We start from the raw sequence: 27411 nt of genomic DNA on the forward strand, positions 1-27411 counted from the left end.
TCACTTCAATTTTCTTTTCATCAGCAAAGGGAAACCTGGCGGTGATAAAACTCTATCAGGAATAGTTTGTATGACTTCTTTTTGTATTAAGGATATAGAGCATAATGTAGTCTCCAATGTGTGTGTATGCAGATTGTGGAATATTGTTTTCTTGCTAAAAAATACCTCTTTGCACTGGAAATACTGGCAGTGAAAGGTCTCCCACCAAACACATTAATAAGCAGGCTATTTTTAAATTTTTTTTTCATTTTTTTTTAGTTTCCAGCAGATTTACCAAGTAACTTATTAGAAATGCCAGTGTTTTTCATATTTTCTGTCATATTTAGTCATAACTATCACCATTTTTTTCTCCTTTCTCTATTAATTTAATCAGATTTAATCAATAGGCTGTTGAAGGGAAGATGGTTGTTCAGATGCAGCAAACTTGTCCAGCATGATTAAAAAAGAAACACACCTTTCCCAATACACTTTATGTACAGGCAGGATCCTCTCTTCAATCAGTATCACCATTATATAATTCTGTAAATCGTGTCAGATGAAAGTCTGTTGAACAGAAGGGAAACTTAACCCTGGTCATCTGTAAATTAATACATGCAAAACCGGTTTCACCCCTTTCCCAAAGGCTGTACACAGAGGAGCTGCACTGACACATGCAAGTTTGGACTGTACTGATACGTAGTTTACGTAGCTTGTAGCAGACTAATCTGAGTGAATGGGTGCAGCCATTTCAGTACCACTAATAAAACTGGATGATGTCACAAAACCTCCCTGAGACAAAGAAAAAATGAATAAATACAAAAGTATTTAGTTAATGCATGGTAGGAAAAATTTGTTTTCACAGATCTCCATGAATTTTTCCTTTTTATTTATTTTTCTTCAAAGTCTTTTTTGGAAGACTTGCTAGTCTTTCTTTGGCATTAACAATCAGGAAAATACCTATGCTAATTTGATAAAACTCTGGGTTTTTAATCAGTACTTCACTGTAGTTCACTGCTTGTCAAGGAGAGGAAAATGCTAGCCTTTTTTTCGTGCAGTGGGCTGGAAACAGAGTAATAACATCTAGCTCAAGAGTCAGCACTGGTTCTCAGAGAATTTCTTTACCTTCATTATACAGAACCTTTTCACTGTTTGAAAGATTGCCTGGCCTTAAATATTACTATGTGATAACTCTGAACCCAGGTCTCTGGTGATTTTTGGCCACTGAAACTCTTTTGCTGGCTGCCAATGAGCTGCTGGTGCCTGAGAAATACCCAGGATTAAATTTCATTCTAACATAAACACTTACAAGCATGAATTAGTTATAGCTTTGCCTCAAGTACAAGAAAAGTAAAAAGTCTGCCCACTTTCAACATTTATCCTGCTTATTTTTGTGCACACTGTGCTGGCGGAAGAATATGATGACACACTGTGGGTAGTTTACTCCCTGCCCCCTTCTATCTATGATGTGAACATTGGGCATCAGGAAATAAAAGAGCATAAAACACTCCATTGCTTGTCTACATGAATCAATCTGCAACCTGAGCTATGACGAAAATAGTGGATGCTGGATTAATTTCTGCAAGCGTAGTCTCACACTCTTACGGAAGGCTCAGTAATTTTCATATGGATTTTTCCAAATGTTACAGATGACGTGAGTGTGTTTCACAAATGGTATTTACTTGGCAGAGTGGGCTGAAGTTACTTGTTACTTGATGTTTTTTCTAGTAGATTTTATTTTTGTCGTTGAAATATCTATTTGGTATGGTGGAACAAAAGATTTTAATGATTTTATAAGTTGTTCATAAGTCAAATGGCAGAAAATGACTAAAGGGAAATATGACATCTAATGTTTCTTTCAGTCACTGAAGATCTTGTTAGAAGATGTGCAGAACATAACAACTGTGAAATTTTTTCACTGGAAGAAATCTCTTTAAAAAAAGAAAAACTAGAGTATCTTGACAAATGGTGTCGAGATTTAAAAATTCTGTATCTTCAGAATAACCTAATTCCTAAAATTGGTAAGTGTTTTCTCGATATGTTTCTTTTTAAATGGATTTACATGCATAATTTTGAAATCAGAACAAAATATCTGATGTGTTATACTTTAGGGGAATGTAGAGTGAATAACTACAGAAAAGTTCTTTGTAGATCTGCTCCTACAGGATTTCCTTTCCCTGTCTCTTTAGTAAATATCTAAGAAGCTCAGAAATTTGCAAGAGAAACTGTAAATCAAAAAGACAGTACTGACATGCAAGTTACTAGAATATGAGTGTGGAACACCTTTTATTGATTAAAATGTCAACAATCAAGATATAACTTAAATAACCTGTCTTTGTGGCAGAGGCGCAAATACTGTATCATATACTGTGGATGTGGTATCATAGGACTAGCTCTCTTCAGGCTCATTTTTAAATTCAGTTTTTATACAATCGGTGGTTTTTGTTAACATTGAAATAATTTTCAGTCAGATAAAATACTTGCTTTTGTGCATAAAGACAGCCTTTTTCTGTTCAGTTTCGATGGTCTTCCTGCACCACAGGAGAAGGTATAATTTCATATGCTCTGTGTTTTGTGGTATAGGTTCACATGTTTGCTAGGCTCTCTATAAAAAGATACAGCATCAAGCCTTGGGCTGGAAAAGCTTAGACTTTACAGATAGCGTATAGACGAAGAATGGAAACTCAGAAGTGTTCAGGAATTGTATTAGCATATTTTTTCCAAGTTCCTTAAGAGAAGAAAAAAAAATCCAAAGTTTTAGGGTGAAATTTGCACTCGGGACTTGTAGGCAAAGGCTTTAAATTCTCTTGGGGGGCTCATCAGGAAACTGTATCTGTACTGATAACATCTGCATTTCTTAGAGTGGAGGAATCTTCTCTCAGAGAGAATGAAGTTTTTGAAACTGCTTTATGCTGCTCTGCCACATCAAAACTTGGACTAAAATAAATTGGTTTTCTCTCTCTTACTGTGTCCTTAATAAGGCACAAGACTTCATCTCATTCTTATGTCAACACTCATACCTCCTTTAGGTTAGAACTTTATATTACCATTCAGATTATTGCTTTTTGGACACAAGATTTTTTCAGCAACCTCATTTTTGAGACATTCAATTTTTATCTTAACTTAATCTAACTGTAGGAGTTAGAAAAGTATGCAACTTCCTACTTCATATATTCCTGTATGATATAACAGCTTTCTAAGAAAAAAAAAAAAAAGAAAATGCACTATATGCACTATATAAGTAGTGACCAAAGGGTTGCCAACAGGGATTATGTTACAAAGTACTGAATTTGAAAGGTAATTCTTCCCAGTGGATACCAGCATGTCCATGTGGAGCACACAGCAGTTCCAAGCACACTTCAAAATAGCATAGCCGAATGGTTTATATTGATTCTATTGGGATATGTCTTTTCTCTTCTTAAAGAAAGCCTTTATGTAGCCCTCAAGATCAGACTTGCCTACTAATCAAACAGCAAGTTATAAGGCATCCACTGTATGGATTAGTCCTGGTTCTTTTCTTTCCTATAAATAGAAAAAAACCCACAAGGTACCATTGGCTTCAACACTTGTCTCTCTCATATCTTCATGTGTACGGGCACTGCTGCTACAGAAATACTGTAAGAAAAATGAACCGCCAACCTAAACTGCACAAGTCCTTGCTGAGAAATTAATTTTATCATCTGTTTGTGAATTATGAAGAAAATATCTCTCCCAGGTCTTAGCAAACTAAGTGATAGGATTCATGTCACCAAACTTTTACAGATCTATCTCTTAGGCGGTTACTGTAGCCTCCCTTTATGACCAGTGATGAAGAAAAGGCATATTTTTGAGCATGATTTGGTTCACTGGTTCTAGACAACCAATTTAAGATAAGACAAATCACACCTTGAAAAGCCTATTTCTCTCTATTGATTACAGAAGAGCCTAGACAACTAACTCGTCTGTAGACATGATCTGTGTTGGGCAGATGAAGCTCCCTCTACTTGAATTTCACTGTCTCATCAGAGACAGTCTGTACAACAGTTAATCAGTGTGGCTTGTGAATTAGAGTTTGAGTTAAACTTTATGACTTCATTGGGTAGGTTTTCCAGGCAGATCTTCAAAACATCTGGTGATTGGGGAGAAACTGGTGAACTGTGACACAAGTTGTACTATGTATCTTGTCTCAGATTTCTGTCTCTGACCTGTGTGTCATGTAACTCAAATAGTTTTTGCATTTTTCAGATATTTTTAGGACTCATGAAGATCATTGCTGCCCTATTCCCTCTTTACCCTCTTTCTGTATTCAAAGGAAGAAATGCTAGCCATTCTGACACAACCGCACACATTGTGAACCTGCTAATTTCAATAGTTCATAGTGAAAATAGTGCAGGTTAGATTCCAGACTAGCAGGGGGAGAGTGTGTATGGCTTTGTTTTGTTCATACTGAAGCCATATAAATCCCTATTTGCAAAATTTTTAAAAAGGGAGGAGAGGAAGTTTCTCGTATTAACCCTGTGGATAAAAGAACTTTAAAAACTAAATATATGCTAAAGAAGCCAATCTTTTCTGTGTAAGTGATTGTAAAACTCTATTTTTATAAAGCATGAATAGGTATGGCCTGATGTTCCATCATGCCTTTTGGCCAGTCCTCTTGCGTTACATGTGTGTTTTATGTATTTGTGACAAAAATGTGTTTATAAACTTCCTTATTTATTTTTGCTTTTTTTAATTTTAATTTATGTTTTCAGAGAGCCTTTTTAGTTTTGTCTTTTTATTAATATTAAAATATTAACGCCCAGTAATCTGATACGTATTCTGATACATATTCTGATTTGTCTTTCCTATTTTTCTGCTTTATTGTTTCTTTGAAGTAAAGTGAGCAAGTAAAATGTTAATGCCCTTTCCAATGAAGAAAACTGAAGTAACGGATCTATGTTTTGTTACAGAAAATGTGGGCAAACTAAAGAAGCTGGAATATCTAAATGTAGCTTTGAACAACATTGAAAGAATTGAAAATCTGGAAGGTCAGATTTTAAATAAACCATTTTGTCTTTTCCTATTGAAATGCTTAATTTGTGACTTAGTGTAAAAGAGGGTGGAAGCCATTAACTCTGTCCACCAGTAAAGGTACTTTGTCCATAGTCAGAAAGAGCCTTTTTTGTGTGCAGCGTTTCAACAAATACTTCTTTGTAGCAAGTACTTCGTTCTGCTGAAGGTTGTCATTGAACTTTCTTTAATGTATTTTGACACGCTTTTTGCATACTCTCTCACCAGTGCTACCAGCTATGATAGCTCTATTCTTGAATACTTTAGAAAGTAGGCTGTAAAAAGTCTCTCGTGTAATGTTTCAACAGTCATCTTCAATTCAGCAATCAAGTGTGCCACATATGAAGGTTCTACTCTATGCACAGGTTGCATTATCAGTCTAGGGTATTTTTAAGAGTTTTTCAGATTAGTATTTTGTCTGTCATTGCATGAAGATTTGTCTGCTTTATTTGTGTTTAATCTTTTATCCTGTCACTATAATTGCATGTGCAAAGATCTAGCATTTTCCAAGATCAAAATCCAAGACTTAGAGCCACCCGTAAACACATTCCGTATTCTTTGAATACTTTCTGACTTAGTTGCTTTCTCTTTCTTGATTCTTATTAGGCCAGCTGCTGAATCTTTAAAATAGCCACCTTGACAAGGGAACAATAAAAAAAGCCAGGTTTTTGTTGTTGTTTTTTTTTGTTCATTTTGGTTTAGTTGGTTGGTTTTTTTAAGTCTACAAACTGATTAAAGAGGATGGCTTAAATCAAATTAAAAAAAAAAAGCAAATAGGCTAAACACAAATTTGTAAAAGTTGAAGAAACAGGTAGTACATTACCTATTTGGCAATTTGTTGAGAAACTTGCATCTGTTTTTATGTCAGTAAATTTTAAGTTCCTCTATAAGGCTGCACTATTTATTACGGTGATTTGTCATTTACTTAGGAGTTAGAACCTTTGGGAGTGAGCCTTGCAAAAATTTGGGTTATTTAAATCCCCTAATAAATCATTTTGAGTTGTTTATTTTCTTTCAGCTCCACTATGCATAAAATACTTGCCAAATAAACTGCAAAGGAAAAGAAGTGATTGCAATGATGAGCATCGAAGTTGAGCTTGCTCTTAGCTAAACTTTTTTGCTCTTAAAGTCAAAGTTATGATTCATGGACAGATTATAATAAAAGGAGAGGCTGGTATGGATCCAAATTTCTCAGAGCATTTTGTTAGCTAATTTAGAGTTTCTGTTTATAATGAAATGTTTTGGTTAACAAACAACATTTTCTCACCGGTATTTGCAATTTAACCAGTGATAAAGTATTCACAACGATAGCTGAGTCCGTAAAGTGGAAAACCTCTTCTTGACTTGAAGTTAATTTTTAGAAAACCTTATCTTTATGCTTGAATAATGTTAGCTAAGATGAACAGTACATATAAATGAAATTCACGATTGATCCTGCTCTCCTGAAGCAATTAGGCACTCTTTTAGCCATATGGTGAAGATTCAGTTGAGGAGGGGTACCAAGGCAATCAGATTGTTAAAACTGAAGTCCAGCATATCTCAAAATGAAACATTTAATAGCTCACCTACTATATCAGCACTAACCACAAAATTTTGATAGTGATAAAACCAATAATAAGGTTTGATATTTTGTATTTTATTGAGATTTTTTTTCTTTCTATGAATATTGTGACCTCATAAACTTAAGCTCTGAGTCACTCTTTCTCTTGTGGTTTGGAAAAGATGTACTCTGATAGGATGAAATTAATACACAGACAACAAATGCAAGCAGTTTTATATCCAAGTGTATGCATGTGTGTGTGTGTGTGTGTGTATGTCATACGTACATTTATGTTATGGACAAATTGAATTAAGTTTTTTTCAAATAGGATGTGAAGAACTGAACAAACTTGACCTGACAGCAAATTTCATTGGTGAACTCTCCAGTATTGAAGCCCTAAAATATAATATACATCTGAAGGAACTGTTTCTAGTGGGTAACCCATGTACTGAATTTGAAGGTTATAGACAATTTGTAGTGGCAACTCTTCATCAATTAAAAGTAAGATTTTAAAAATAAAATTTATATCCAAATCAATAACCAGCATTGTTGACTGAACATACTAATCCCAAACAAAAGAAATACCTGTGGTAGGAAAACTAGTAGCATTTTTCTTAGTATCGATGGGAAATTGAATTCTGTTCTGAAGAATAAGTGACTACAGTAAATAATGTGACAGTAAATTGATTCTGACTAAAACACATGCATTTGTTGACTTTTTCATGATTGCAGAAAGTTACTAGGTTGTTGGTACCATACCAACAATAAGTACCAAACCAACAGTGTAAGGCAGTAGAAAGATAGAAGTTGATGGAAAAATGCACTAAATTGCATCGGCTGTAAATAGATACTTTGAGATTGAGGTTTTGTGCAATGACTGAACTGATGTAATGATTTCCTGTCATTGAAACGGGCATCTCAGTCCTGAAATATGCTCCCACAGTTTCCCGTGGAGAAGCACAGACATTTGCTTAACTTAGTAAGAATAGATTCAACACACTTAGTTGGCAATAAACTAACGCCTCAAAAAGAATAATTTTGTAATAGCTTCATGAGCTGAATCAAGGTCAGACAAATATCAGAAAAGGCTGAAGGAAATTTCTCTACTACATAGTCTAATAAGACCAATTGAAATTCCTAGAAAATGCAAAAAGCAGCTCTCAGACTCACAAAACCATTTTCAGATCTGAATAGCAACTTATTGTTGATTCTTTTTAATATAGTATAACTTACATAGTGCTATGGAGGTTTGAAGGATATATTTTAAATTTTATACAGAAGGTAATCTATCAAAATGAACCTAGAGCATAGCCTCAAACTGTGCCCAGGGAGGTTCAGGTTAGACATTAGGAGGCATTTCTTCACAGAAAGGGTTGTTAGGCATTGGAATGGGCTGCCCAGGGAGGTGGTGGAGTCATCATCGCTGGAGGTGTTCAAGAAAAGACTGGACGTGGCACTTAGTGCCATGGTCTAGTTGACATGGTGGTGTTAGGGCAAAGGTTGGACTCAATGATCCCAGAGGTCTCTTCCAACCTAATCAAATATGTGATTCTTTGATACAGTTTAATAGATTTATTGATTTGAATGCGTTTAAAATTTCTCATGAATCTATATTGATTTTTTTTCCCTTTGGGAAGTGTTTGGATGGTAAAGAAGTAGACCGTTCAGAGAGGATTCAAGCACTTCAAAACTATCCAGAAGTGAAACAGAAAATCAGAGAACAGGAACAAGCTTATCTTGTCAAAAGGACCAGAGAAAAAGAAGAGGCTCAAAGAAGGATGCAAGAAAGAAAGGACAAGAAACAAAAACAAATGGAATCTAAGCTTGGATTTGACAGGTAACAGTAAGCAACAACAGTTTGTGAGTAAATGTCATTCTTCTCTTTCTTCATTAAGAATTTTGTTTTTCCTCATTAAACAGTTCATATAATTCCACTTAAATCTTTCTGTTTGTCTTTATTATTGATTCTGGCAGAATTATTTCTCCTCATGCATGTCATCTCTAATGAAAAATATAATTAATTGCAAACGTAATTACTGACCTGCAGATAGTGCAATGGAATTTTTTGTCCCAGAACTCCAAGCTGAATTGTCTGGGTGCCAAAACAGTGTAATTGATAGCTACTTTCAGTAGAACAGCTGGAAATTTGTATTTAAATTAATGCAAAGGTTCCAGAGAAAGCAGCTGTTCACCTATAATTTCTTTTGCTTTAGAGTTCTTAGATATGAAGACTGAAAAGGAATTGCAGATCTTTGTAGAAGTAAAAGGCTATGGAATGTTGATTTCTATACTTCTTCCACCTCATATCACTGAGATTACCTAAACAGCAGAAAGATTTTCGTCTAGGGTCATCTTCCACTGCAGTTGCCATCCATCTTATTTTTAATCCAATATAGACTAAGTTCCATGGAGCTGACTATGGAAATTTGTCCTTGTATATCACAGCTGTATCATAAATCTAGTTTTCTCTGTATATTGGTAGAGAATTTCTGAAGATTACAGAGGCTTAGGGCTAGGGGGAAAAATGATTCAAGTTCCAAGATGGCACTTGAAAAGATACCTAAGTAAAATATTGCTACCCTATAAATTTCTAACCTGCTGCTGCCTGATACTGGGAATACTTAAACATCACAGAGACTGAAGGTTTTCTTTCATCTGAAAATTGTGAGGGTATCTGTAAATTCTACTCCTGAAATTAAATCTGTTGATCTATCAGGGTTTTCAGAGGGTTAGGCATAACCATAGTATCACTTCTTAGTTAAGTCAATGAAAAACATTATGTCGAAATATGTTTTGTTGATTGATGAAAGAAGCAGAGCAGAGAAAGTTATCCAAATGTATAAGATACTGTTCTTGATAGGAATTATACAGCTATTAGTATTGGGTTAAAAAATATTATTGCACGAATTCATTAGCAAGGACTGTTACTCTTCCTTCATTTCATTGGCATAATATTCCATGTGATCTTGTGTAGCCCAGACTCCCTACAGGACAAAGAAAACCATCAGGCAGAAGGAGATGGAGAACAAGAAACATGGAGAACAGTTGAAGATGATGAAGACGACAGAAGATTTTGGGAGGAGCTTACACCATATACTCCAGAATCTAGACTAGAAACTCACAGATATATTGAAGAAAAACGGAGAGCTAAAGACAATATAAGGTATGTTTTTGTTTTAATATATTCTATGAATTGAAGAATGGGAAATTTTCAAAGGTACAGAGAAGAGATAGGTGACTGCCTCACATTAGATATTACCGAGAACTGGCAGCTTAAATCCCTGTTGCCTGTGCAAATATGCTTATAAAATCTAAATGAAATATTCAGACTGTTCATTTTGTTTTGTTTCATTTTCTAATATTTATTTATGATACCCTTTCTTTTGTTTTTCCTCAAATAGAGTTTTTAAATATAATTTCTCTTTACAACTCTGTTTTATGGAGTTTAGAAGTTTCATTTTTCTGTCAGCTAACTATGTTTCATGTAGTTCAATGTTTAATACCCTTGCTAAAAGGCATTTATCCGAAGTGCACATTGCATTATATAAAAGCCCTACAAGCCATGCTACAAAATTTTTGCACAAGTGGCATTTCAGGCATCTTTTCTATGTGACTTAGAAATTTTTTTACATACTTTATCAAAGATATTCACTCCAAATAATAAGATTCTTCACGTTATCTATGGTATCATGGTTATCATGGTGAATATGAAGATGTCTGACCCCTGAAAAGCCTTTAAAACTTTCTAAAATTGTCACTAGTTTTGCTGATCATGCAAAATTAATGCAGATACTAGCAAAAAAAGTTATTGTATTGCTGCTGGCTTATCATTCCACAAACACTGTAAGCAAAGTATTTTTTTTTTTTAATTTTTTTTTTTGCTTATATAACATCACTTGTGCCAGAGATTTTTCTAGATGTTCGTTTTAAGGGCATGCTTTTTAGAAGCTTTATCAAGCCCAAGTATTGAAAAAGTCAATCCTATGGAACTCTCCAATAAATGTGGAAATCTGCATAACTTGTCGCTATTATTAATTCAAGATCTAGCACTTTCCCGGAAGAACTACTGTGAAACCCAGATTCTAGATGCTTAGAAGTTTACTCTATTTGAGGATGCCTTGCTCTAGCCAAAAACAAATGTGTTCCAAATGCTTCCCTCTAAATATTCAAGGAGAGTCCAAATAGTGTTATAATAAAGATAGAATAATTCCTTTCTGGATTTTTCTAGATTTCAAAGGCTTTTAAAGGAGTTAGAAATCCTTTCACAGTTCAATTTTTTTCAGCAGTGAGATTTTTGTTAGGTAGTATGAGAAAGGTGAGAACAGAAAAGTGCCCCTGACAACTTCAATTTGAAGTTGATGATTCATCCTTGGTGGTAGACACCCCAAGGTGTGTAACTTTAATATAAGTTACTCAGTATAAAAGGATGTTTATTTTAGTATAAAATTGACATGAACTCAATCAGAGCAATGCTAAATTTGAACCTATCTATGACATGTTACCACACGTTAAATTTGCCAACTGTGGTATAGTTCCACAATTGATAATAAACTGAGCAGCTTTGGCTACTGCCAAATGAGTCAATACTTGGTGTTTCATTCAAAGAAAATTCAGACAAGTGTAAAATCAGTTGCAGCTGAAAGATGCGCAGGATCTCCTTTATCTGCTCATTGCCAAAACAAGGCCTCTCAGCTCATCTCAGCACAAAGTTAAACAAATTATCTTCAACTCCAATGATTATGACGTGACTGAATTTGCCTTAAAATGGTTCACATAGGCAGACAGATTTCATCTAGAACCAGATTATTAACAGCTAAAAGGTGGTAGGATATAATTTCCTGAAGTATTTCTGAGAACTACATCTTTAGAAAAGAGTGGTGGTTCATTCACTTTGCATTTAAGTGTCAAGAGTAGGGATCCAGCTGTAGAAACTACTAGCCCACAAACCCCACATTAAAGCTCTGATTTATACTATAGAATAGAATTTAACATATGGATAGTTTTGAATCTTTCTTAAACAGAAGTTGTTTTTATATAGTCATTCCAGTAGCTCCAGTTGAATTTTTTATTTCTTCTTCAAATCCATTGTATTTATAGACCAAATATTTTTTTTAATGTTTTTTTTTTCCCCAAGGTGGTCTAAATCTTACATACTTTATTTCCCTCATTAGTGATTTACCTTTATGGTTTTCTTAATCTTGAATTTAGTAAAACATTTGTTTGGGACCACAAAAAACTATGTATTGCTGTTGTCTTTTTGAGAAATGTTTTTTTTTATATGCCGGATGAAGTAGCCATACACACTATATTGAACAACTGAAGAATGAATTAATACAAAGCAACAATTACAGTGCTGTATTTTTAAAGAAAACATTAAACAAAAACCATTTTTTATCTGGGTGCAAGCAGGTTTTTCTTTCTCATGTTCCTTATTCTTCCTCTCCTTGCTCATTAACTAAACATCTATACAGGAAAATACCAGTACTACAAGTCTTAATGTTCTTACAGTCATGTGCTTTGTTTTGGCAGATAAATTTAAGGTAGCTTGTTTATTGCACTAAATGAAAGTCAGATCTAGTTTAATTGCTGATAGCTGGACATGGATAGTGAAGATAGTGAAGTCTCCATCAGTAACATGTGTTGTATTTTTTGAAGGAAGAACACAACAAAAATGTAATAGATGCATCAACAAATAATCTTTGGTCATATTGTATCCTATTTGATGCTGCTTGTAATCTTTTGACCATTAAAATTCTTTTACTAGTGCAGAATAGTGACTGATAGGCATGATATTTAAAGATATGCCAAGCATTTGTTCAGTAAAAGTAATTAAGTTAGCATGAATAAAACATTTCTTTAGAATTACTTGAATATACATCAAATCAGTTAACAGTAATGATACCTCATGATTATTATGACCATTCATAACTAGAAAAACATCCCTTTTCATATGTTTAAGCAATCCACTGATTTCTTAAGGTATGCCAGATAAATTTGATATATTACTGTTTGATAATGGACATTGTGACATGCAGAAGTTGTTATTATCAATGTAAGATGTGATATTACAAAGAATTTGCTCATCTTTAGATGATGCTTTTAATGTGCAATTGGACATTTCATATAACCTGTTTTGTTCCTGAAATAAGTTGTAACCTTAACATCAAATACCAGATAATTCTTACCTGTTGCCATCCTTTTCTTTCTTTTTTGCTATTAAGTGTAAAATACCAGAATGTGAAATTATAAATCATTTTTCTTTCTCTTTTGTTCAGGGAATCAACAAAGAAAGAGAAGCCTCTTCAGACATTGATCACTGCAGAAGGGAAAGTTCTGAATGTGAATGTGCCTAAGTATGTAAGGTTAAGAGGTTAAACAGGCTAACCTCTTTATAGTTGATTTGGGCAACTATTTCAAAATATATGACAATACAAAAATAAGAGGGCTGACAAATTCTCATTGCAGTATTATATTCCTGATGGGGAAACTGACTTCTAAATTTATATTCTGATGCTGGAAAAATAATCAGTTTTCGGTGAATAAAGTGTTGAAGGTTGTTTAGTTTAACATCTTGGTCTTTGATGATTGAAGAACTTGTTTTTCTGTAAAATATGTAAGACATTTTACTCTTTACATTTCTATGGTAAGGCTCTCTTGCAACATCTTGCTGACAGTGGAAAAAGTTTAAGTGGTTTGACTATTGAAGGTAAATGTGTATGACTAGCCACTTTAAATGCGGAAAAATACACCCAAGTAACATATCTGGACAAAATCGTTGTGTCCTCTGATGACAGATGTAAAACTGGCAGAACTGTGAAGGATATGTAATTAACTTCCATGGCTTGAGGTCCTTTGACACTGAATGAAGTCTCTGGCAACAGAGGCTGGTGATACAGGGATCTTGGTTTTTTTATCGTTGACAAAGGCATCTGGGTATTCAGGTGTTTTGGAATGAGTTTCCAGGAATATCAGACGTGCATTAACATTGGTTTCACTTGAAACAAGTCTTCCTTTTCTAAGGAAAAACAGGAGACAGAGAGTGCAAGCATTGTTTCCATATACACAGTTCCCCAAAGAGCCTCCTATGGGAGACTGTGATCAAAAAGTGGCCTACAAAGGGCCACTTACCTGTCTGCTGTTCTTTGAACAAGTTTTTGCATCTTAAGACTGATTTAGCTGCAAAATCAAAGCTAAGAACATGCTTATCATTAGCATTAATAATGCCTTCTAAATCTTGGAAATTTATAAATCCATGCAAATTCAAGGAATTTGAAAACTTACGTTATAGGATCAGTGTATAATTTTCAGTGTATAGGGAAAAATAAAGGTAGTGGCAGAAGAACTTGTGTTTATTCCATCTGTACTAGAGGATACTTACCATTGTGTTGATGTACTTGTTTTGTAAAAATGTGTTGACTGAAAGAAATTTTAAATCATTTCCCAGTTCAAAGAAGGTAAGTCTAAAATACTTTAAATCTTGTGTTAATAGATTTTGATTATGCCTCTAAAAAGCAGAGACATTTAGAATAAAGCTCTAGCTATCTTTTCAGAAGAAATACAGTCCCCTAGAGTTCGCTGTTAGTAGCAGTCCTGTTTGTGTCACCCGAGTTTTCTGGATTAGAATTTAGTCTGTGGATGTGCCCACGTAAAGCCAGATCAATGAGCAGTTTTTGTCATGGCTTCAACAAGAATATCACAGCTCTTCAGTGCAATCTGGCATTGTATTGGAGAGCCATAAGTAAAGAGATACAAGTAGACAGATGGCGTTCTCCAAAGTTTTTGCTGCAATGCCAAAGTCTAGTGTCCATAGCAATGTCCAAGTTTCTCTGATATTCTTTTGGAAGGTTAGCAACAGGAATGGCTGCATGCTGCTGAGAACAGACTATTTCTCTTCCTTAATTCTGATTAAGCTTCTCCCTAGAAAATTTTAGAATTCTTTTCTCTTTTTCACACTTCATGTTTTAGTGAATTCTAAAATTTTGTGATGCAGTAAGAGAAAAAACATGAACAGGAAACAAAGCTGTATTGTATTCTTCGCAGTATTCCATTAAGAAAGACCCATAAACTAAAAGCTCCATAAGCTTTCTTGAAAATTGACTATATCAGAATACAGGAGAACAAAGAGTAAAAAGTATATCTGGCAAGTATTTTTGTTGTTGAAAAAATGTATCATCTAAACTGTTAACATTTGAGCTTCTTTCTGTTACCTGAACCCAAAGTATCTAAGTATTTTAATATCACTGAACTATTACAGATAAATTATATTAAGCAAAACCCTCTCATTTTATACTAATAACTAATTTATAAAAATCTTCTCATTTATAAGTGGGTTTTATTCTGTTTCTTCTCTACTTTAATACATGGGAAATATTTGAGTATATGAGCAGAACTTGTAAGTCCAGACTTGATCTCCTTACAGTTGTAGTAATAGATGTTGTTTTCAATTTATAACTGGTAAGATTCTTTCATAATTTTAAGAACTCAGCCAGCAGGTCACAAACATGCAGCTAATACAATCTACAGTCTCATTTTCAACAAATATTGTAAAGCTTGTAGAATCAAAGATATTGTGCAAATCATGTTTTGCTCTGGAAATGCACAGGCAGATATTTATACTCTAGGCAATTAATTGCTATGAACAAAGATGTATTTTTTTTTATACATGATAACGTTAGAATTGCCAAGTTCCAAGCTTTTCATACTTTTCATGAACTGTTTTTTCTATGAATATGTTAATAGAGCAGCAGTTATCACCAGCAGATGTCTCCCTTTCTGCATTGACAGACTCATCTTAATTTTAACTGACCTTCAGCAGTATTTTTTTTGTTTTCTTGTGGGTTGCGTGGGGAGAACAGAAAATAAATATAAGAATGACTTTGGTTCAAATGCCAGTATTTTTTTCTGTTCATGAGGAAAATTGCAACTGTTTCTAAAATGATCATGTGACTTATTGTCTAAATGATATTTGTATTAATCTAAAATTGCTAGCAGTTGAATTTGAAGTATGCCATAATATTTGCTTCTTCACTCCAATTGCATTTATCCTGGAGGTTTTTTTGTCATTATTATTAGACTTCATTTCTGTTTGAAAGATGATGAAGAAAACAACCAGATCGTCTTGGATCTTGCTGTTTACAGGTCAGAATTTTTTTTTTCCTCTTAATTTTTGCCATTCTTAAGTTCTAATACACGCTGTTTCAATTATAATACTCTCTGTAATGGGGACTTTTCAAGAGGAAAACAAATACCATAGGGGGTAATGGGATCAATCTTGAAGACTGTGCCAAAGCAATGAAGCTGAATAAACCAAAGACCCTTCAGACTGTTCTGTTACTCCTGAATGAGGATCCTTAGTGTAATATAGTGTGTCTAATAGTCCTTTTTGGAATTGATGTTTTCTGCAGTCCACAGGCAGGTTTCCTCCACACCCATCCTTTTATACTTATGTAAAATCTTTTCCATTCTTCATTTGCAGGTTAGGGTTGTAGGGAATGGGTTTTTTCCCCATTCTCTGGCCCTAGAAGTGCTCCAGTGCAGTTCATGTCCTTCTAGTTAAATTCTTTTCCTTCCCAAGACAGAATAGGGTAGCCTTGTCCTACTTTCCTTGCTTACTGGAAAGAGTCCATGGCCCATGCTATTTCCTGAACTGTGCCACGGCATTGCCTGGAAGAAATGTGGTTGAACCAGGCCAAAATATGACAAGGAAATCTGAGAGCTCTTTAATAATATATACCACTAAGCAGCACAGTGGCCTTGCCCACACCTCAGGAAGGGGTTGGAAACTCACAAGCTTATTTACTCATAATAGGAACTTGTTATGGGAAAGCTTGAACTAGTTGTATAGCATAAAAACACTACTCATGCCAGGTATTCTTCCCTTAAAACTCATTAATTTCCCTCAAAAGAGGCCTGCTCCACATTTACGAAGTATAAGAATTAGGATTTTTTTGAGCCTCAGAAAATCTGTTCAGGTGCAATAAAATGTTAATTATGTTGTAACATTCTGTGCTCACTTGCAAGAAATGCAGAGTAAAAAGTTTGAATAATTCACCTAAGTAATGTTATAAAAGAAAGGAAATAAGGACTTGTGCATTCATGTGAGTGTATGTGTCACATGATGAAGATCAGATGTTAAAGTGGAGCTTTTACAGGTCACAAATTTTGTTTGACGGTACTGAAATTTAAAAGTACTGTGTTTTCTCGGAATGTAAAGTATTTCTGTTCATTATTTTCTGGCAAATTCTGTGCAAAAAAAGGAACTCTTATTATACATTTACTAGAGAAGCCTTCAGAAAGAAAAGTAGCAAAATACTTTTACAATTTTAAGTAACAAATAGATGAATTTTCATATTAATGTAAAGCACTAAACTAATAGAAGAAAGACCTTTTCATCTTCCACAAAGATTCTGAATTCTTGCAGTTATACGATAGCTGGTGTAATGGACTTGACAGAATTCAGACATTATTTTAATTGACATTTGTGAACACACAGGAAGATCATGTTTTTCTTCCAAAGATATTAAATCCTAATAATATTTCATGTAACTTAATACCTGAAATTGAAGTTTGTAGTTTATAAACTGTGAAATTATCGTTAGAGAGCTATATAGTCTGCACTGCTTATTTACTGGACTCTATTGTAGATTGATTCATTTATTTATATTTCATTCTGAAGACATTTGGACACTTCTCTGCTTGATGTTGATGTCCAGCCAACTTACATACGAGTACTGGTGAAGGGAAAGGTTAGTGTTTTCTTATCATATTCATTTCAAATCAAGAGTTAATGCTTGCCATAGTTATTCAGTGGACTCTGGATCTGATTTTTATGAGTTACTAACCATGTGCACCTATGCCAAAAAAATGTTTTGTCATACTTACATTATTTTGGACCACACATAAACCGTGGAAGTCCTTACCAGAAGACATACTAAGCCTGAAATGAAATTTCACTCTTTCTTTCTCGCCGTCTCTCTTCTTATTCCCCCCGCACAGCGTACCATAATTCAGTTAAGAAGAGAGCTTGCTAGTTGCCCTAGGCTAGAATTTAGCAATTTCAGAGTCTGGAATTTATAGCTGACAGAAACAAATGGATGTATATTATTTTGCAAGGGCATTTAAAATGTCATTCCAGTTTTCTCTCTTCTCATTGGTTTTAGTTTTATCATCAATTTTTAAAAAATTCAAAGTACTTAAACAGTAAACCAAAATCCCTATTTTTGACTGTACCAGCTGCATAAACAAAACTTCAGAATTACTTTATGTCTAAAATAGACTGGATAGTCTTTCTCATTTAATTGCTAATATAAGTCAAGCGCCATTTTATAACCTTCTTTAAAAATGTCACTTCAGGAATGACAGCAATTCAGGAATATACATATGACTATACTTGTAAGTAAAAGCTGTTTAGCATGCTAATAATTTATTAGAATTAGTAATACTACATATAAAGTGAGAGGATTTAGATATACTGCAGTTAAGATCAAAGGATGTGATAATGATGTTTCTGCATGTATTCTGTCCAGGTGAAAAAAAAAGATATTTTAGCGTTATATACTTAAATCCCATATTTTCTCATAGCCATTTCAGCTTGTGCTCCCTGAGGAAGTGAAGCCAGACAGCAGCTCTGCTAAAAGATCACAAACAACTGGTCATTTAGTTGTTACCATGCCAAAGGTATGTAAAATAATCTGAGCAGGCATCATACAAAGATACTTAAATGTTGTGACTACTTTGGGAATGTTTCTGAGTTACAGGTAACATCTGGCTAGCTAAAGTTATTCAGTCAAACTTTTTCCATCAGGACATATTTTCCAAAGAAGGAACTTTCCAGAAAGACAATTTAATCATAGAGCAAAACCTTAGGATTTAAGATCCCTTTAAAGGAACATTATGAAAATCAGTATTAATATAACTATTTGTATTTTCTTTATTTTCAACAAAGACAACTTTTTATATGTGGAAAGAGACCCTGCAAAACATGTAGTATTGTGCAAAGAGTAAGGAGATGGATTTTTTAAATAACTGAATATAAGCAACTTACCTACTTTCTTTTTCCACTTGTGAAATAATAAAAACAAATTTTTCAAATTTTTGTGGCACACGTGTATGAAGATTATGTTTTGCCTCAAGGATAAGGATGATGTACTGCTCTCATGTATCAGATGATCAGAACAAGAGTTGCTTAATTTATTTTCCCTTCATTCTCTGCCTGGATAGAAAGGATCCACTGACCAGTGTACAAAGTATATGTAATCACAGAGCAAGAGGGTTGTGGCAACACAGTGTTTCAACTGAAAAATGCTGCACAGCCGTCCCTAGTACTTAAAGAAGCCTGGGTAGAAGTCATATTCCCCTAATATTCCTAACTTTGTGCTCTTCCATCTCACCTGTGCTCTGTTTGCCTGTGTGGTGTCATGCTGATCAGAACATTCTGCTGGCAAGTAAAAGCCAACTGGCTTAAAATGGGTTTTGTATTCTCTTTCTTCCCTGCCCAGCCCAGTTCTTGCAGTGTAAATGACGGTAAACTGATAGGTATGTCCACTGTATTTCCTCTTCACTATGTGTCTTCCTATGGTTTCAGTAAATGTAGCTTGTACCCTGGGTACGTGAGTAGTATTTTGATTTGTGGGAAGACATAATGAGTAGATGAGGTAGAATCAAAGGTGGAATCAGGACATTTCCTATCCATTCCCACACATCTGCCGAAAAATTAAAGAATAGAGAGGGAATGACCAGCAATGAGGAACAGTCAAAGACATGGAGGTCAACTTGTCTTACTGAAGTAGTCAGTGAGAGGTAACAGGTGGCCAACCAGCAGACAGTGGAAGTTTAGGGGGCATTAGAGCTTAAATACAGGGAAGATGCAGGAGTGTGAACAAGAACAGAAGACAAAGGGCAGAGAGAATCTGAGTGGCAAAGGTATCTTCAGGTTTGGGCAGGTAGGATGGTGGCAGAAACAGGAAGGCATTTAAGGTGGGACTTGGTGTTGTCTGGTGCAAGACTGATTTCTTGGACCTGCAAGAAGAGCAGAGATGGATTTAAGGGCTTGGAGCAGACAGGGAGCTGGAAGTTTTAGGAAGATAGATTTCTGGAGATAAGGATAGATTATATGGTGGAGTTCTGGGAGCTGTACCAGAGGTAAATCAACTTCAGCATCTTGCTCCTCTGCCATTATGGCTTTGGAGCGTTGGGCTGCTTTTAAGACCTCTAGGACTACATCATTCAGAAATACAACAACTCTGTCCAAGGACAGTTATAGGAAAAAATAAAATTCTTGGTGCACTAACCTTACCCTTTTGGCCTCTAGTAAGTTTGTCTGCTGTGTAGGAGCAGTGAGACATGGTGCTACATATAAATCTGCCAGGATATATCAATTACAACATTTTATTCTGAAGGAGGAACCTTCAGCTGCTCTTTGGGGTCATTTTTTTCTCTTTATGCTCTGATTTAATTATAAGACTATGCAACTAGTAGCTGTAACTAAAAGATTATTTTTCAGCTTTTTTTCCACTTGTGGTTCCATACCTTCTATGTTTTCTTCTATACTCCAGTTCCATACCATCTGTCGTTCCCTACATGGACAGCCTCTCATTAAATCACAAACTGTCACTCTAGCATCAAGCATGCAGTTTCACCAAGAACTTGAAGAATGCTGAAAATTGTACTCATTTGGTTAAGATTCATATTTTGTTAATGTTCAAAATTCAGTCGTATGAGAGTATATTCTTTCCTAAATTTATTTCTTTGAAACTGAGGCCTTGACATTTGCCATTTTAGCTAATGTAATTTTCAATTATTTCTGAACATTTTTATTTACTATTTACTTGTCTTTTGGATATTTTAAGTACTATCAGTTTTCTATCCCATAACACATCTTTATTACTCATTTATCTTGCTATTCTATTCTCTTTGTGGATGATCAATGCCTTAGAAAATTTGAATATTTCAAAGAGTCTCTGGATATATTCAACTCCACTGCCTGCCTAGAAATTCATACCTAAATCAGCAAAATTGCTATTATCTCTTCATATTGTGATTGAGAACTGCCTTTATTCCATTATTAACTTTATATTTCCCCTACATTTCACCTACCTTGATATTTTAACTACACCTACATATCTTACTTAGCCTGAGGGTCTGGAGCCTACTTTGTCTCAGAATGTCATAATTCACAGATATTTGTAAGACCTGAGGAGAGAGAAGCTCTATGGAATAACTAAGTTGATGTTCTCAGCTTTGCCTTTTTTTGGTTAAAAACTGCTTGTGTAGCTGGGACACAGAGAGATATGCGTGAATGGAGTGCTGCATGGTCTATTACCTTCATTGTCAATGGATCCAAAAACTTAGATCCTGGAAAGCAGCTTTGCAGAAAAAAACATGGGAGTCTTCATGGACACCAAGTTGAACATGAGCTGACAATGTCGTCTTCTGCCAAAGAGGGCTAATTGTATCCTGGGCTACATTAAGACTGTTGCCAGCAGGTTGAGGGAGGTGATCTTTCCCCTCTGTTTAGCATTGGTGAGACACACTTGGAGTACTGTGTCCAGTGCTGAACTCCCTGGTATAAGAGAGACATGGACATACTGGAGACAATCCAGCAAAGGGCCACGAAGACAATGAAGGGACTGGAGCATCTCTGATGAGGAAAGGCTGAGAGAGCTGTGACTGTTCAGCCTAGAGAAGAGAAATCTCAAGGGGATCGTATAAATACCCATAAATACCAAAGAGGACAGAGCCAGGCTCTTTTCAGTGGTGCCCAATGACAGGACCAGAGGCAATGGGCACAAACTGAAAGACAGGAGGTTTCCTCTGAACATTAGGAAACACTTTTTTACTGTAAGAGTGGCTGAGCACTAGGACAGGCTGCCCAGAGAAGTTGTGGAGTCTTCATCCCTGGAGATATTCAAAACCCTGGGCAACCAGCTCTAGGTGGCCCTAGTTGAGCAGGGAGGTTGGACCAGATGACCTCCCCAGGTCCCTTCCAACCTCAACCATTCTGTGAGTCTATAATCCCATGATCTCCATAGATTTGCTGACCAAAGATGGATTTGTGCTACTTCACAGCAATTACCTGTAGCAGATACTAACTTACTGTTCTTTGTTCTATGTTACAGTCACATAATCTGTTCTCTTCTCCCAGGACTGATTTAGACTGAACGAGTTGTATTTTTGGGATATATATCCTTTTCAGATGCTCTCTATCCATACAAATTTTATTGGTATTAATAGGGTGTAATCTAGGAAGCAAAGTATAATAAATAAAGATTAATGACAACTGGAACGTCAATAGATATTTTTCTTCCAGAACATTATGACTGAGGTTATCAACAATGTTTGAGAATACTAATTTGGTATTTAACTTAATAGGAATTCCTTTTAGTAAGATAATAGGAAAAACAATGTACATGTGACTTCTTTCAGGCTGTATCAGAGATAAGATAAGCCTCATGACTATATTGCACTATATTTAACCTTTTCATTCTTGATAAATCGTCATTATAAAAATAAAATTATTTGCAACTGTGTAAATGGCCTAGTACATTCGTTAGGTAACCGAAATGTTAAAAATGCTATTAACCTAAAAATAATTTCTTATGATATGCTTTTTCCAATACTATCCTGAAAAGATCTCTCTCTTCTCCATAACAGAACAGAAAGCTAACTGAATTCAGTGTTTTTCACTTGCTTTAGTGAGTTTCTGATCAGGTTACTAAACCTTTTACCATTCATCTTCCAGCCTGTTCATAGTTCCCTAGCCTTTAAAATGAAAAACAAAGCCTCTTTCCTTGCCTCTCTGATGACCTTGCCATATCACAGATGTTGGAGATAGTAAATTCCACATGAAGTAAAAGCAAGCAAATAATTTTCATCTTCTTTATGGAAACATTTTTCCTAAATGTGCTATTTACTGCACAGCAAATCACTGCAGAATGGGTGTCTATCTAAGGCAGTGTCTACCAATATTTTTTGGAAGGTCATCAAAACAAACTGAAGGACACAACATTTGGTTAAATGATACAATGACACTTTTAAAGCGTAGTGTTTCTACTGAGGTAATCATCTGTACAGAGAGTAAGATGAGTAAGGGGTTGATAGTTACCACGTTGTACATGCTTCAGTTTCTGGGAAAAATGTTTGTGACGAAGCTTTTCAAACTTTGAACCTCTATGGTCTGGCAGTGTCACCTTTGCAGATGATGCAGGAAAATTAAAAACTGAGAGTTTCTTTAATAGACTTTGACAAAAACTGGCATATGAAATCAGTGATTTTGTAAAATGTCATCAGTAGATTATACCAGTAGCATTTTAATTTTTAAAGAAAAATAATGAAAAAGCAGTTTTTATTTAGGGTTCTGAGACATTTTGTGTCATGTTTTAAAATTTCACTTTCCTTATTATAGTGAATCAGAGAGAAAGATTTCGACTGTTTGGTTAATTCTTTATTATATAAGCAGTCACAAATGAATCCTGAGAGCTTTTTATTGCCTGGGCATTTAGAAATTTAAAGATCACTGAGCGTTAGATTTCTTAACTAATTTAAAAATAGGAGTGGTTTATGTTATGCATGTCAGTGTTAAGGTTATTTGATAGAATTACATTATATAATTCTCACTTATCTAGGTATGATAAATGCAGTAATATTTCATTCCTGTCAAAGGCATGTGGAGTTATACAGCTGTGGAACCCTAGAAATGTATTCATCCTCCAGAATAAATACCTTTCAGGGAAACTCTGTTACTCAGTGGAATTCCTGTTGTAGAAGAAAGTCACTGTAGGAAAAAAATGTGGACTGAAAATATGACTCAGCTTAAAAATACAGTTTTCACATATTCCTCCTGTTTCTCAAATATGTTCCAGATTCTATTTAAAACATCCATTTCTAGAATTCTCTGATAATGATTTAAAAGCAGTCTACGTTCTGTTTTCTGATTAATGCAAATATTAGCAATAGCTTCATAGAATAACTTTCAGAAAGCTTCATTACATTAATTTAGTCTGTCTTCCTGTGTACCACAGACTTTAAATTTCATACAGTTATCTCTCTACTGAGCCCAAAGTCTTATTTTTGACCACAGCTGAAGCTGTGGCAGTTCTGTTTTCCAGAACAGTTATCCTCACTTGATCACCACCCCTAAGAGATGGACAGTCAGCTACTGGCTTGGTGAAGATCACATACCTTTATTGCATATAGAGTTGTGTTTCAAAAAAGAAGAAAAATTAGAGAGTAACAATTTTATTTTTCTTGAACAGGCACGGGAAGACATCTTTTGAGCAGAAAAGATTTTATGTCAAACAATATTCGTTAATTGATAATAGATGTTGTAGTAGGCAAATCCTAACCCTTCCCTAAGTTCCAGGATCACTTCTTGTCAAGGAAGCTTTTTCTGTTGATTGCAGAATCAGCAAATTTCCTCACCACCCTTGATGATGTGCTCTGAGGGCAAAATAAGGAACATTAGTCTCAAGGGGAACAAAGGAATGGATTATGGTTACAAGAACAGAATACTAGAGGACCTCCTGAGAAGAGAGAGAAGGTCCAAAGAAACAGACTTTCCTTCACCAGAGGATACAGAGAATCAGAGGGGATCAAGCTCTTCATGATGAATTTCTGAAATGAACCACAGAAGATACAGGCTCTGTCTTATTTCTTGTAGATTTAGAACAGAGACTTTTAATTCACTGGGCTTCTGGAACAGACTACTTTCAAATCAATTGCACTAAGAAATAGTCAATAAAGTGAACTATTTGATATAGTTCCTTTTCTCCTCCTTCCTTTCAAATGCTTAAGGGCTCCCTTTCCCATGATGCTGTCAAGAAGGGAAGGAGATACTTTTTTCCATGAAATACCCTTTTTGTCAATAGCACATCTTCCAAAAAAAGGTGATGGACATGCTTTCTTTTAGAAGGTGAGTTCACTTGGACTTTGAACTTGACATTCTGTTTTAGCAAAGGAGCTGAGAGAGTTTGTGGTAATTTGTCCCTTTTTTAAAGGCTGAGAAGAAGTCCAGACTGCAGCAAATTCTTTAATAAAAATGTCTAAACAGACACATGGACACCGGAACTCAAATGCAAGTGAGAGGCACATCGTGAACCAGTTAGTTAGCTATGGAGAAAATCAGTAATGTGCATTAGTAACATGGTCCTAAACAAGACAGCATGTATTTAAATACAAATAGATGTATATATTTAAATATATTTTTATATATATACACTCATATATACATTTGAATATAATTCCATTCAGATCATTTGGTTAAAATTGCCTTATGCATGTGTTTCATGCTGAGTGAAGAGTGTTAAAATCTAACTGAAAGGGTAAATGTCACAAGAGAAAGTTTATTCAGACCCTCTTAATTTTTCTATTTTTGAGAGGTTATTTAAATGCTTATGAGCATAATTATCAACTTTTATGAGAATTATTTTTCTGTATGTTTTTATTTTAGGCTAAAGAAATAATCCTGGCTAAGCAAAAAGTATCTACCTCAGTTAAACATTCTGACTGCAATACACTGCAAAAAAATGCAAGAAGGTAATTCTTTTTTTTTTCTTCCACATTAGTTTTATTTTTTATTTGTGTGTTATTCACATGCCAGAATATATGCTTCTTATTATGATATCATTGAAAGTATGAAAATATTGGTTTATATAGAGTAAAACTATGTCTAAAAGCTTTAGACTAATAGCCTGTCTGGTGCTGTTGATAAAGTGATCTGCTCCATGAGAAGAGCCAAAAAAGTATTTATTTCTGCCAATCAGTTTTATTCCATCAGCTCATTCAGATTATTAAACTGGTGTATACTAACACTAAATCACCTACTGAGAATTACCTCTGCAGAGCTCCTTTCTATGTAACTCAAGTCTGAAAACAATTTAGAAAGCAATGATTTCAAATCTCTCTCATGAATGTATTTTCTCACTGGTAAACAGGTTGAGCTACTGCACTAATAAATAGGTTCAAAAAGCAATTCTGCAGGGCTTTATAACATAGATCCATCCTATTAAAAGTGATGTAAACTCCAGCTCTTGAAATCTTGCAGTTAATGACTGCCAGAAGCAAGCAATTATCAGTGTTGCACTGTTTTTTGTTTTTACTCTTAGCAAGAGTTACTAGCCATTGCTGTAGATAGACACTAGGGTTGGGGGACACTTGACCTAAGTACAAATACTATGATATATCTTTTAATCTTTCCTTTCCTCTTGCTGTAGGCAATGGTATTCATACCAGAATAAGATACAGTAACAACAAAGTTTGTGAAGCCTTTTATATGTTTATCTTTGAAGTGTTGCATTTGTTTCTTTGTTTCATTTCATTGTGATAAATGTTGATGGAAAGGCTAAGCAGTTAGTAAAAAATAACATTATGGATCATGAGTATTCTTCTTGGTCTCAATATTTAGGACACTGGCAAAATGAGTCTGCAAGACTCAGTTGTCATTAATTCTGCTTTTTATTTCTTATTTTAAATAAAGATCAGTCATGACTTCTTTTCTTGAATGACCAGCATGATGAGAAGACGATAGGGTGACTGCAAGAATTTGATGAGATTCTTAATGAGCCACAAGCACTGCACCCTTTCATTAGGCACAGTAATCACCACAGTGCACTATCTTGATTATGGAGTATATGAAATATTTTTAACAGGTCCAAGCCAAATGGTGAGTACCTGTTCCCCATGATATTTGAAAAGTCATGGCAATCAGGTGAAGTCCATGGTGACTGGAAAAAGGAAAACATTGCACTCATTTTTAAAAAGGGTAGAAAGGAGGACGCTGGGAACTATCAACCTGTCAACCTCACCTCTGTGCCTGGGAAGATCATGGAATAGGTCCTCCTGTAAGTTATGCTAAGGTACATGGAGGGGAGGGAGGTGATTTGAGACAACCAGCATGGCTTCACCAAGGGCAAGTCTTGCCTGTCCAGCCTAGTGGCCTTCTATGATGGAGTGACTGCATCAGTGGACAAGGGAAGAGCTACGGATGTCATCTGGAATTCTGTAAAGCCTTTGATATGGGCCCCGACAACATCCTTCATCGTTCTCTCTGAATTGGAGAGATATGGATTTGATGGGTGGACTCTTCAGTGCATGAGGAACTGACTAGATGGTCACATGCAGAGGGTGATGATCAATGCCTCAATGACGGAGATCAGTGATGAGTGGTGTCCCTCAGGGGTCCGTATTGAAATCAGTATTGTTTAATATCTTCATCAATGACATAAACAGTAGGATCAAGTGCACTCTCAGCAAGTTTGCAGATAATGCCAAGCTGAGTGGTGCAGTTGACACACCTGAGGGACAGGATGCCCTCCAGAGGGACCTGGACAAGCTTGAGAAGTGAGCCCATGTAAACCTCATGAGGTTCAACAAGGCCAAGTGTAAGGTCCTGCACCCTTATCAATACAGGGTTGGGGATGAAGGGATTGAGAGCAGCCCTGCAGAGAAGGACTTGGGGGTACCGGTGGATGAAAAGCTAGACATGAGCCAACAATGTGCCCTCACAGCCCAGAAAGCCAACCGTATCCTGGGCTGCAACAAAAGAAGCATGACCAGCAGGTCGAGGGAGGTGATCCCACCCCTCTACTCTGCTCTGGTGAGACCTCACCTGAAGTACTGCCTTCAGGTCTGGAGCCCTCTGCACAACAAAGACATGGAGCTATTGGAGCAGGTCCAGAGGACAAAGATGATCAGAGGGCTGGAGCACCTCTCCTGTGAGGAAAGGCTGAGAGAACTGAGGCTGTTCAGCCTGGAGAAGAGAAGCCTCTGAGGAGACCTTATTGAACCCTTTCAACACTGGAAAGGAGCTTATAAGAAAGATGGGGACAGACTTTTTGGTAGGACCTGTAGTGATAGAACAAGGAGAAATGGTT

General features: G+C 35.5%; 1 protein-coding gene across 1 annotated transcript in view; it reads left to right on the forward strand.

Moving 5' to 3' along the window:
* Positions 1–1838: 1838 nt before the first annotated feature.
* Positions 1839–27411, forward strand: part of LRRC6 (leucine rich repeat containing 6) — a gene marked incomplete at its 5' end in the record, with an annotated part of 33287 nt that continues 7714 nt past the window's right edge. The window contains 10 exons of the mRNA XM_009695105.1: positions 1839–1997; positions 4905–4982; positions 6873–7045; positions 8182–8381; positions 9519–9707; positions 12820–12897; positions 15617–15682; positions 17220–17289; positions 18125–18220; positions 24990–25075. Coding sequence (XP_009693407.1) covers positions 1839–1997; positions 4905–4982; positions 6873–7045; positions 8182–8381; positions 9519–9707; positions 12820–12897; positions 15617–15682; positions 17220–17289; positions 18125–18220; positions 24990–25075 — 1195 coding nt within the window. The remainder of the gene's footprint in view (positions 1998–4904; positions 4983–6872; positions 7046–8181; positions 8382–9518; positions 9708–12819; positions 12898–15616; positions 15683–17219; positions 17290–18124; positions 18221–24989; positions 25076–27411) is intronic.

This window comes from Cariama cristata, unplaced genomic scaffold, assembly GCF_000690535.1.
Source record: "Cariama cristata isolate BGI_N322 unplaced genomic scaffold, ASM69053v1 scaffold10522, whole genome shotgun sequence".
In the NCBI taxonomy this organism is placed as follows: Eukaryota; Metazoa; Chordata; class Aves; order Cariamiformes; family Cariamidae; genus Cariama; species Cariama cristata.